Source organism: Hippoglossus stenolepis, chromosome 2 (assembly GCF_022539355.2).
Source record: "Hippoglossus stenolepis isolate QCI-W04-F060 chromosome 2, HSTE1.2, whole genome shotgun sequence".
Classification (NCBI taxonomy): Eukaryota; Metazoa; Chordata; class Actinopteri; order Pleuronectiformes; family Pleuronectidae; genus Hippoglossus; species Hippoglossus stenolepis.
Genome location: NC_061484.1, coordinates 29,735,122 through 29,747,621, shown reverse-complemented (window position 1 = coordinate 29,747,621; position 12,500 = coordinate 29,735,122). Strand labels below are relative to the sequence as shown.

General features: G+C 44.4%; 3 protein-coding genes across 3 annotated transcripts in view; 1 reads left to right on the top strand and 2 right to left on the bottom strand.

The window, feature by feature from the left end:
- Window positions 1-3,591, top strand: part of ifngr1 (interferon gamma receptor 1) — a 6,706-nt gene extending 3,115 nt beyond the window's left edge. The window contains exons 3-7 of the mRNA XM_035143320.2: window positions 459-640; window positions 722-870; window positions 1,473-1,638; window positions 2,078-2,214; window positions 2,312-3,591. Coding sequence (XP_034999211.2) covers window positions 459-640; window positions 722-870; window positions 1,473-1,638; window positions 2,078-2,214; window positions 2,312-2,602 — 925 coding nt within the window. The 3' untranslated portion in view covers window positions 2,603-3,591. The remainder of the gene's footprint in view (window positions 1-458; window positions 641-721; window positions 871-1,472; window positions 1,639-2,077; window positions 2,215-2,311) is intronic.
- Window positions 3,592-4,099: 508 nt separating this feature from the next.
- Window positions 4,100-9,713, bottom strand: ltv1 (LTV1 ribosome biogenesis factor). Its single transcript, XM_035143168.2, has 11 exons — window positions 9,488-9,713; window positions 8,666-8,797; window positions 8,125-8,334; window positions 7,555-7,642; window positions 7,127-7,259; window positions 6,046-6,256; window positions 5,504-5,631; window positions 5,258-5,391; window positions 5,119-5,171; window positions 4,831-5,031; window positions 4,100-4,446 (listed from the first exon to the last, which is right to left on the bottom strand). Exons 1-11 carry the CDS (start codon window positions 9,488-9,490, stop codon window positions 4,336-4,338), a joined length of 1,404 nt encoding a protein of 467 aa, XP_034999059.2. The 5' UTR covers window positions 9,491-9,713; the 3' UTR covers window positions 4,100-4,335.
- An 800-nt stretch (window positions 9,714-10,513) lies between these two features.
- The window catches only part of capn9 (calpain 9), a 12,600-nt gene continuing 10,613 nt past the window's right edge, over window positions 10,514-12,500 (bottom strand). The window contains exons 15-20 of the mRNA XM_035142288.2: window positions 12,254-12,318; window positions 11,785-11,853; window positions 11,626-11,704; window positions 11,015-11,131; window positions 10,844-10,902; window positions 10,514-10,733 (exon numbers count right to left, since the gene is read on the bottom strand). Coding sequence (XP_034998179.2) covers window positions 10,707-10,733; window positions 10,844-10,902; window positions 11,015-11,131; window positions 11,626-11,704; window positions 11,785-11,853; window positions 12,254-12,318 — 416 coding nt within the window. The 3' untranslated portion in view covers window positions 10,514-10,706. The remainder of the gene's footprint in view (window positions 10,734-10,843; window positions 10,903-11,014; window positions 11,132-11,625; window positions 11,705-11,784; window positions 11,854-12,253; window positions 12,319-12,500) is intronic.

Sequence of the window (12,500 nt, the reverse complement as noted above, 5' to 3'; positions counted from 1 at the left end):
ATATAGTAAATGTGTGTGTTTGTAATGTTGTGTTGAATTATTCCTTGTCATTAGTGAGTCGTCCTCAAACTCTGTGTTCATCCTGCCTGGTTCATCTGCACTGACGATTTGATCGCGCTCACCAGATGAAACTGAATTTTCTTTATCACATAAGTTTGAATGACTCACTGAACTACTGTTATTTTTCATGTCGACTGTTTCCGAGTCTGTTAAACGACGACCAAAGTTCACAAGTTTTCAAAAATAAAAGTAGTTCAGCTCGATATTAAGCATTACAGCAACAGAACAAACCCTGTGCTTTTACTTTGAAGATATAGACATCAGCACCCGATATGATGAACTAATAATAATCATCAATAATTAACAACACACATAAACGCTTCACATACAGTTTGTGGAATTAGTAGGTTTGTGTATATTTGTATTTATGTATAAAAAGTGCTGTTTCCTGTGTGAAGGTACTTTAAGAATGAAACCACAGAGCATCAGTACGATCTGAGTGGGTTCATCTGGAAGTCTCTGGACCACTACATGGGGTTCCACTCCGTGAGAGTAACAGCTCTACAGAGGGGGGGGGAGTCCCAACCGGTCCGGTCTGAGAGCTTCACCTTCAGCATGAACAGGATGGCCGATAAACACTGTGAGTAGCATGTCACTTCCTGCACTGTGGCTCAGGTCAGACGTTTCCCTCGCAGACATAAAACCCATCTTTTGTCCACAGATGCGTTAGAGTTCCCTCCCGTCGAGGTCGTGGCCGGCGACTCGGGAAACACCGTCAGTTTCCCGAGTCCCTTCCACTTCTACACAGAACTGAAGCAGGCCGAGAAGCAGGAAACGGCCTTCTTCGAATTCAACGTCTCCTCAGATCAGGTGAAGAACATCGCAAAGATTCAGGAGGCATCAGAAAACGGAGAAGATATTTGTATTAACCTCACATAAAGCATAAATTCAAACTAAATCCGAGGAGATTTTATTCTAGTTTTGCATATCGAGAATATGTAGAATTTAAATTGAAGTTTTTTTTATTGGACTTTATTCGCGACATGTCAAGAATACTGAGAGAATAAAGTTAAACTAAATCAGAAGAGAATTCCTTATTTTGCATTTTGAGAAAAAAGTTGAAACGTTAAGAATAAAAGTTTCAAAAGTTTTAAATTCTGAAATTGATTTCCTCTACAATCTTGTGTAGATGATTTGGTGAAATTCAGAATCAGTTTGAGTATCAAAGACATTTTCTCACAAACACAGTGAGGTCATCAGTATTAAGTCTTTGAGGAGAATCGTTCACATCAAAGTCAAACTGGAGCCAGAAGATTCTCTGCCAATGATTCCAAATAACCATGAATTGACAAATCATCTCAGCTCGAGATTCATCCTCTGAGGAGAATGAACACGTTCAGTGTATCAATACAGTGCTTGTTCTTTATTCTTGTTATATGAAGTAAGAAGTTTTATGTTTCTCTGACTTCCAGGGTAACTACACCTCCGTCTGCAGACTGACTGATGTCACGTGCAGGTACGACCTCCCGCACAGCGAGGAGCAGTGCGTCCGGGTCAAGGGATGGTTGGACTACGGGAACAGCGTCGAGAGAGTGGAGTTCAGAGAGACCGACCGCATCTGCCCCAGTAAATCCAGCGGTCAGTCATCCACTTAAAAAACATTTGAAAACGTTCGAAAGCTCCTTCAAATGCGTCTTTTCATCGCCGAGGAACCAAGGCTCCTGTTGGTGGACCGTGTGCTTCAGTGATGAACCGGTTGTCAAAGAGGCAAATGATGAGACGTCCGATGCCCGAGTATCAGGCTTTAAAAACCTTCTTGATGTGTCCTGCTCTGTTGGGATGAGCTGGTGGTCCTCTGTGGACAGGACCGTCTCATTTCTGTTGGTTTGTGTCCTCTGAATTAAGACACAGCCCTGTGATGTTGTGAAGCAGTGTGGGATCGTGGGAGTTGTCTTCACCACCAATGCTCATGAACACCAGACACGTTTAGGGGACTGATAGAGTTTAAATGTGATTTTAAAGTTGGGCGGAGGTATGAACTCTACTGACTGCCGGTTTGTTTTTGTTTGTTTTGCAGATCCCCATGTGATGACGTTCGCCCTTGTCCTGCTGTTCGTCCTTGTCGTCATAATCAGTGTGTTAACAATTAGCATCTGCAAAGTGAGAGCCTGGACACTGGAGATATGGAAGACACAGAAGACACTGAAAGCTCTGGTAACTTTTCTGCTTTAGACAAAAACAAATGTAATTTCACCTCGACTTCCATCTTATTGTGAAACCTGACATGTGTCCTTGTCTTCTCGTCGTCCAGGACATCGAGCCAAACAACGAAGAGCATGAATTGTTGAGACCGGTTGAAGAAGTGTTCAGCCCTGTTATGGTCGTCGAACACAGCAGCAGCTCGTCGCTCAGCTCGGAGGACGGCGGCCTCCAGGACTGCGGCGCCTGCGTCATGGAGGACGGAGGGTCAGAGAGAGGGGAGCCGGAGGAGGAGGCTGCAGACCAGGAAGCTGTGGGGAATTATGACCGCGCCCACGCCCCCGCAGCAGTGAGGGTAGACTTGGGGGACGGAGAAGTGGCCTACGCTTACAGAGAGGGATAGAACAAACTGTCAGAGGTTTGGGACTGAAGTCGTTTTAATAACCGACGACCCAGGCCGGTCCAAACCAGGCCGAGGACACGGAGGACACCGGAGGACAGCTGGAGGTGGAAGGTGTTTCGCCCCCTCTTCTGTTTGCACCGTCACCGAACCCTACGTTTTTAACACGTCATGTTTACGAGGTTTGTCTCGTGGCTGTTTACCGAGGTGAGCACCAACCTGGGGGGGGACCGGGACTCCAGCTGATCCGTCACCACGGAGACGATCAGACAGACGTTTACACCCAAACACCATCACACAGACCTCGTCTCCGACCTCTTAACATTAGGAAACTCTGCCGCTTGTCTGTTTTGCATCTGGATCCCTGCAGAGACGACAGCACCTCGGTCCGTCTCCGCTCCTGTGGGATTTGGATCAGACGCAGATTATTGTCAGAGAACAGAAGTTTTTACATCTCAAAGAGCTCAGGATTTTTTTTTAAACTGTCAGTTGTCATGGCTCCTTTCTCTCTTTAAAGGGACAGTTCACCCTCAAACCGTATCCAGTCACCTACATGCAGTTGTGGTTTTATTTGCCCTAATTCAATTCACTTCTCAGGTTTCGTCTCAGGCAACATCGTCCCACATCTAAAACCTTTTATTGTACCACTTATTGCCTTTGGGTGCGTGGGTTGTCCAGAGCAAACACAGAACAGCATTTAAAACCTAATTTTTCTCAGGAGCCAGATAAATAAAACCGAACCGCCTACGTGGTTGAGAACTGACGCCTTGAAAGGCTTTTTAATGTCGTACATTAAACCGAGCACTCCTCAAACTCCTGGACTTTGAGTTCAGCAGGCGTCATAAATTCCAGTGCGACCTGATAAACAGGTTGTGAAGATCGTGTTTCTCTTTTGTTGTGAACTTAAACTCTCAGGTTGTTATTGTTTTTAATATTTACCTCATCGCTTGTTTTTATTGTCATTGATCGAAATAAATTTATTTTAGAATAAATGTTAAATGTGTGTTGTGGTTAAATACATTTTTTATGTTTTTTATTGAACACATTGATAGATTGAGTCTTTAATCGTTTCTCCACTGCACCAGACCCTCAGGTAGATCAACTCCCCTGAAGGTCAATTGCAGTATGACGACGAAAATATGAAATCACTAAAAAAAAAAAAAATCATAATTAACTGAACGACTGTCCCTGAAACTTGGTGGAAGGACGGAACCTGCACCCAGAACGTGTCTTTCTTTAACAATGTGACCTGTAATGGTTTTTGACATCGTTGATTTCTCAGCGAATGAGTCACGGGTGTTGATGAAAATATAGTAAAGGACTGATATTTATGTGATATGTAAAAATGTGGATCTATTGAATTTAAATGTGGTTTCATAAGGAGACTGTTGGCAGAGACACTGAGGGACAGGGTTTGACGTGAGCCGCAGCCAAGAAAGAAACCTGATCAACAAAAATAAATAAAACTTCTCTTTGTATCATAAGAAAAAAACCTCGAGCTCGACACGCAGCGTTTTATTAATCCTGCATTTCAAACAGTCACGTTTCACTTCAGCTGTTTTTATATGAAGGTAAATTAACTTCATCTCGCGGTGATTTGAGAAAACTCCTCGACTCCAGTCGATAAATCCAGAGCCCCCCCCCCTGTCCTGTTTGGGGGTGTTCGCCATCTTGTCCACTGATGACATCATCGACGGGTTAAGAGTCTGTGTGGGCGGAGCGCCGCCCGTCCGTTACTAAAGCTTCAGGCCTTGAATGTTTGTCCTCAGGTTCAGCATCTGCTTCTGCTGTCGGACCTTTTCTTCCTTGAAGGCCACCGTGTTGGCTTTCTTCTCTGCCCTCCTCTCCTGAACAAACAGAGACACACAGATCAACACACCGTCCAGGTCACGTGATATCAGACTGCATATGAAGCTAAATAATCCAGGACTGTGCACTAGTGATGTGGAGCCACGGTATTAAGGTCCTGCTGATACACACACTATCAACCAATCGAGAATAATGTATTTAACGTGTACTGTATGTTTTTTGTTTGGTCCATGCCCCTGCTGCTAACGTGGCCACCAGGGGGCTCTGGAGACATCCCCATTGGGAGCCGTCATGTCGCCTGGTGTATTTGTTTTTGTCTGCACAAAGCAGATCAGTGTCAGAGTCACAATCCGTCACATCTGATCAAACCACACCTCGAGTCCGAGCTCGTCGGGTGGGCCAGTAGCAGAACTGTCTCTCACCTTGCGCTCTTCTTTGATGCCCTGCTTCCTCGTCTTTCTCTCCTCTTTGCTCTCCTCTTTGCTCCGGGGCTGGGTGGAGACGCGGGGAAGGTCCGAGTCGTTGATCATCGTCATGCGCTCCACCTGCTTGGCTGTCAGGCCTCTGGCGGGGAGGACGTCCAGCGGGATGCCCGTCTTGCTGGACACACGGATCGTCTTCGACTGAGGACAGAAGGAAAACTGCACTCACCGCCTTGTGATTGTTTTGTGAAATCACAGTGACCTTTGTCCTTTGAATGGTTTCCATACCTTTGGTGGATCTTCGATGACTTTGGGTCTGTTGTAAATGTTGGAGTATGTACCTGGAGAAGAACAGAACCATTAGACACAAACATCAGATTTTACTCCTCCACACTAAAGGTCTTCTCGGACTGTAGATTAAACTCACTGATGATGGTTTCACAGTCCCATTTCTCTTCTGGTGCCTGGACAACAAAAGTCTCCATCTCCTCTTCCTCCTCTTCCTCCTCCTCTCTCACGACAGGAAGCTCCTTTGGACCCAAGTCATCCGGCCTCAGGAAACTGAACCAGGACCAAGACACAGGTTCAGCACCAGGTTCAATTAAAGCAGCATCTTGGGCCGATGCTGCTTTCGTCAGAACAATCAGACGACAGAAAAACAAACGTCACTCACTCGTTCTGTTTCTGTTTGAAATAGTCTTTTATGACCTCCTCCAGACGAGCACTGTCCGGGTTGATGAAGCCCTCCAGCTCGGCGTTGTCCAGAGCTCCGATCTCGTCGTCATCAAACTGTTCGTAAAACTAAAACCACAAGAACAAAAACAGACGACGGGTTTTTGATTAAGTCTGAAATAGAAACGGACAAATAACTAAAAAGAGACAGACACCCTGGCTGTTTGCAGACATGACCTCTGGAGAATCTTCACACAATTGGGTCCAGACTTTCTCCAGAGTTCGTCTTTCACACATGAACAGAGCAGCAGAAGATTCTCCGATGGGACAACAACACTAGTCTCCAGAGCGTTCGGGTGAGGGGAGGGCGTGGCTGGCAGAGGCAGGATGGAACGTTTTAATTCTCATAACCAACACACCCACTCCAGCTCATTGGGACATTATCTGGAGGGTTTACAAGGGGGCTGGCAGGGGAAACTCCGGAGAAGCCCAGAGGCTCTAACTCAGATATTTGCGTTGCGTTGTAAATACGAGGATGGTCACCTTCTCGAAGCGGTCGTCGAGCAGGGAGAGCTGCTCGTTCCTCCTCATCACAGACGACGTCATGGAGTACTCTGTGAACCGACTCTTCGTCTCCTCGTCCATGAACAGAAACTCTCGCCCGCGGCCGTCGCCCGAAGATCCTCCTTCAGAGTCACAGTCTCCATCCTCGTCCGTGTCCTCCCACTCATCTTCATCATCATCCTTGTCACCTCTGTCACAGGTTACACACAAACAGGAAATCACAATTAGGGCTGCAACTAACAGAAACTTTCATTATCAATAAATAAATCTGTTATATTTTCAAAAACAGATTTGTCTGTTCATTCCTATAAAATCACTGGTTATATTTTCCCACAGAGCGAGAAAACGTTTTCAAAAGTCTTATTATTGCAAAACTTTGCTTATTTGCTGAGGTTTTAAAATTCACTAAAAGTGACTTATATGGTTAAATTACATTATGTTGATGTACATTTATTATTTGTCTGCAAAAAAGAAAATTAAACAATTAACTGGAATAATATTCAGAATTTAATTTCTATGTATTCATGTAGAAAATTAAACTAGTTTCTGTTCAGAACATTGTGAAAACACGTCAGATAACTTTAATTAAAAACAACTAGAGTGTCTCAGTAGAGCAACTAGATCCAGATGTTTATTTGGATCTGCACCAAATCTCTCACACACACACACACACACACACACACACACACACACACACACACACACACACACACACACACACACACACACACACACACACACACACACACACACACACACACACACACACACACACACACGAATATCAGTCCTCTAAACATCAGGATCCATGAATTATTCACTAAGAAAACATCCACATCTCCCAATGCTAAAGAAACTGAAATAAGAGTCCTGGATCTGTCCCCTGGATCTGTCCCCTGGATCTGTCCCCTGGATCTGTCCCCTGGATCTGTCCCCAAACCAAACTTCAATCGGCTGGTTTCTTGGCTCGTGGCCCAGCCCTCAAAAAACATTTCATGGTAGAGGAAAACATAACCTCCTTTCACGCAGGTCAAAAATATATTAAGACTTAATTTCTTACTTTGTGTCCACTGCTGCGCTGGCTGTGTTTGCTTTGATCATGAAGTCATCGTCCAGGATGTTGTCAGGGTCCTCGTAGTCGAAGTCTTCATCCAGAGCCGCCACGATGTCGGGGTCCATGTCCAGACGAGGTCCTGAAGGAACAACAAGAGAGAGAGGATGTGACATGTTGACGACAACAAACAGACGCCAGAGGTTCAAACTGGAACTGGAACTTCGTGGAGCTGAGGCGCAGCTCCTTCGTCTGATCTGACGGTTTTCTGAGGAAATTATGATTTTGTCCTCAAGTATCCAAACAACAGATCTCAGGCTACATCCATACGACTACGTTTCCAAACTGTGTCAAAGTGTTGTGGCTCTGGATCAGTTTTAATCCCCGTCCACACTAACGACTGAAAACACACATGCTGGCGTTTTAAGCCGTTTTACCTGAGATAGGAGCAGCTTTGTTGAGGAGTCCCACCTCCTCCTCGAACTCGGAGGCGAACACAGACGAGGGCAGGTTGATGCTGGTGGCCTGATGGGGAAAAACAGAAAATCACTTCAGAGACCAGTTTCCAAAACAATTAACAATAAAAATACATGAGAGAAATCAGTGACCTGCTGCACTGAAGAATTCAAGAAATGTATTATTTTGCTTCTTTAATCATAGACAGAAAAACATGCCAGACAAAATGTTTCATAAATTACCACTTGATGGCGCCACCCCCTAAATAAAACGGTCCCCTGCCTCCACTTTCAGCACAAACACAGAAGACATACACAAAACGATGCCCTGCCAACGGTCGTCTCTTTCACCAACACATGTCACGTGACCACTCGCATATCCTGGGTATCGCTGGTAGTGGAGTCATGTGACTGATAACAACCAATCAGGAAGAGAACGTGGGCCTCATCATTTACATCACATTTTTGTTGAGTAGTTTTGACAGCGGACGTAACCGTAGCAACAGGGATGAGTGTTAAAACGAAGTAGTGTGGACGCAGCCTTAAACTCACAGGAGGTGCCTTGTCCGTGTCACCCTCCTCCTCCTCCTCCTCCTCTTCTTCGCCATGGAGGGGAACAGGACGTCTGTTGGTGTTGGGGGGGTTGGTCACCACCAGTTCAGTAGGGCCCAACGCCTCCTTCAGGTGCTGCAGGTAATTGTAGTTGTCGTCATAGAAAACACCGAAACCCCTCTGCTCCTCGCGCCTCTTCTCAGCCTCCACCTGGACAATATGTAAAAAAAGTGAATTTCAAGTTCATTAAAGAAATTGAGGAACCAACAGGTTTATCTTTCTGACTTTTACTAAATGGGTCACATCCCACAGAGTTCATGAACCTGACATAAATCTTCACTTCATGTTTACACTCTTCAACAGAGAGAAACGGGACATTTATAAAAAGCAGGACAACTGTTTTCATAGTTGGGTCACTTGCAGATTTCTTTCTCGGTTCAGTTCTTCACAGTTAAGAGAAGGAAACGACGAGGTGATCGTCAAACTAGCTGTCCTGTTAGTTTCCTGTCGATGGAGTAACAGACACCGTGGTCGTCTGTACCTTGGCGGCGGGCAGGAGGACGTGCTGCGGCGCCGTCTCATCTGCGGCCAGCGGATCCCTCTGACTCCTGTGGACGAGGTGAAAGGTCACCGCCTTCTTCTTTTCGATGAACGACTTCTTCTTTCGATGAGGCTGCAGGAGACAAACACAACAGAGGTTAGCACGCACTCGCTGGCGGAGACACAACAGTGAGGACGGGGGTTTGAGCTCCAGGGTAGATCTTCATTGCGCTCGCTGAGATGCCCCTTGAGCAAGGCAAGGCAACCTCCGGTTTCTCCAGTGGAGCTGAAACTGAGATACGGAGCTCAAATCTCCAACACGGTGTAAATGTGATCACTTGGGACTGTTAAAGACGCGTCCTCTCATCTGTGACCCACGCGTGTCTCCGGGGACATGGAGGTGGACAGCCCGTGGACACGTGGGCGACACCACAGCAGCAGCATGGAGGCATTGAGTGTTTCATTCTGTGGTTTCTTCCGTGTGAAGAATCTGTCACCAGTTGTTTGGGATTCTGCTCTGACGCTGTTCACCCCGGAGACGCCACACGTGTTTAGTGGACTCGAACCCGTCACCCCCCCAAAGTGGAGAAGTTTATCAGGTCGGGTTTAAAACCCACAAACTTCACAGCACGTTGTTTACACTGGATACACGGGAAGGACGTTAGCCAGCTAGCAGCGTTAGTTAGCAGCGTTGGCTAGCAGTGGGGTTAGTTAGCAGCGTTAGTTAGCAGCGTTGGCTAGCAGTAGCGTTAGCCAGCTAGTAGCGTTAGCCAGCTAGCAGCGTTGGCTAGCTGGGTTAGCTTGGTGTATGAATGTCGCTCACCATGTTGTCAGTGGATCTGAACCAGTTTCCTTGAGGAGCCTCGAACGTCAACCAGCTGATCCGCAGGTCACAGAGCAGGAGCGGGTTTCACCCTCTGACTGGTTCGGATGGTTTCACCCTCGGACTGGTTCGGATGGTTTCACCCTCGGACTGGTTCAGATGGTTTCACCCTCGGACTGGTTCGGATGGTTTCACCCTCCACGATGCTCCTGGGGCCACCATGACAGGAAGGAACCATGCCGGAGAAACAACAGGGGCGCTTGAAACCATGCTAACACGCTGACACGAGCACGAACTGATATTTATGTGTAAGAATATTGTCACGATTAACAGATTATCTACAACAGATTAATGTGTTGCATAGTGATGGTATAATTCCTGTTACACGCCTGAATTCCCTCCATATTATGGACGTGTTGGTTTAGTCCAACCCGACTTTTTCTTGAATTAACTTTATTAGCAAACAGCGCAGTGAACAAACCAACATACAGAACATTAATATGCTCATTCATTATTATTCAGAGAAAATAAATTCAGTTTTATAATTATAGTCATATTATTTATGATTTATTCAATTATTACAAAATTAATTATTCAATTATATAGGACGGTCCCATGGAACAGATATGTTGTAAGTGAGGCCCAAACGTCTGGATCGCCCCCTGGTGGCTGGCTGCAGTATGGATAATAAACCTCCTCCTCCTCCTCCTCCATGTTAGCAGAGGGGACATGACTCCTGATTGGTCGAGTGCGTGTACTGGGAGGATTTTACTGCAAGATGGTGGAACTGGTGTTCAGGATAATTCAGCTTCATTTTGTACAGTGAGTGGAAGTGAAGACGTGTCGTCCATCTTTATTTACAGTCAATGCGTTACTCAGGTGGAATCTGAAGAATTCAATAAAAACAGACAAACATTGCATCGTCTTCGATTTTGAGACAACAATTTTATTCAAAATTTATTTCCATTAAATTTAGAGAGCAGAAAAAAACAAATATATGTCCAAAAGCACAAGTCAGCATCCCCCAAAAAAACCATTTCCTAACATCTGGCTCACACAGCGTCTGACCTCATGAGCCCAGATTGACATTTAATGGCATTTAAAATGGGGAGATGTCTGGAACTCGATAGATGAAAGATAAAATGTGTGTTTGTTGGACACACTGCCCTCAAAGTTAGTTTTGTTCTTCTGGTGGCTCCGGTTTGGTCCCAGCTTCTCCTCAGACGTTCATCGACAACATCAGGAACTGTGTTATTAAATCAAAAAGAACCGGGTTTAAATGGAGTCCCACAACATTACGGCATTATAATCTGAAACAAACTCCTTCATATGCAGATCATCAACATGACGTTTTACCTGCATCATGTTCATTTTCACACGCCCCCTCTTGAATTTGTCCACGGCCTGGAAAACTCCTGTTTCAGAGAGTTTCAGTCAGTGAATGAATATTTACCACAATCATTCTGAGGCCTTCAGTGGTGACTGCAAACCCAGAGGTTGTATTTAAATGTGCTGTTTTTAACGTACTGAACATGTTCTCCAGGCGCACGATGCAGGTGAGGTAGTCGTCGAAGTCAATGTCGTAGTTGTCGTCAGCAAACCTCAAGCCGATCAGCTGCAGGAGCTGGTTGTTCAGATGCATACCTTCAAAGCAAAGACACAAAGACTCAAAGACTCAAAGACACAAAGACACTAAGACACAAGATTTATGCCCAAACCATGTTTCATGTCCAGGAACCAGAGTCTGTAATTTTCTTTATTATTATTTTCATTGGACGTAACCATTCTGCTGCTGCTAAATTATAATAAAATAATTAAATTGAATAATCAAACTGCTTCACAATAAACATGTGAAACAAACATATTGACACTGAAAATCGAATATATTCAAAAACATATTTGAACATATTCGATTGGACGTTCTTCTTAAATTAAATATATTGCATTGGTCAATTTATTCCTATCTTCAATAAATGTCTATATAGGAAAAACCTACATGTATAAACAACACCTGTCCTTTACGTGAATGAATTCAAACACAAACTCTTGTGAGAAATGTAAAATGTGTAAGAGTAAGTGGTGAGAGACATGAAGTGCGTCACTGGTTCTGTGTGGATGAGTTTTCAGTCGACTCTCACCTGCGGCTTTGAGCGCGATGCGGAGCTCGTAAGACGACATCTTCCCTGAGCGGTCGGTGTCGAACGACAAGAAGAGCATCTGCAACAACAACACAGGTTCAACCTCACACTCCAGCACGTCCATTCACTTGTCTTTTTATTGCATTAATGAACACGTACAATCCACTTCTTCATCTTTTCCCAGAAGACCTTAAACTCCTGGAACTCCAGTTGGCCGGTGTTGTCCACCTGTTTTACTGCGTCAAGAAAAAACCACTCGAGAAGCAACACGGTTATTTCACTGCAAAAAGTGTGAAGCTGCTTCAACTTGAACACAAACGTTCCACTGCTGCTTTAACTCAACGTCATGCTTCTTTTAAATTAAGTGAAATGTTTAACACAAAAATAAATTTTAAGTTAAAATGGACTTTTAAATAAAAACAACGTCTCTATGTTTAGTCCATGAGAAAAGATTTGTTAATTCTAGATGATGTTTTAAACTGTAATTCTTCGGAATCTCCATCTAACTTCGTGTTGGTGCTAAAACATCAGGATCTCTTACATTTAAAACATAAACAGGAAATTAAAAAGCGTCCCAGTTTATTGAAGTAGTTGAGTTCATATTGTCGTCAGTAACTTTGCAGGATACGTCCATCAGGTTGATGATACTGTGGCAGGTGCTGAGACTCAGGCCGTCAAATTTAATCTCTTTTCCTGAAAACAAAGGTTTGCAACAGTAAAATATACTTCAACTAAATAACATAGTAAAAGATAGAAGTCATTTAGTCAAACCAACCAATACAATTATAAAACATGTATAAGAGTAGATTAAAATACAGATTATTAAAGGTGCCGCTGAAGTGTTTTGACAATTAGAAATAATCACATGTATAATT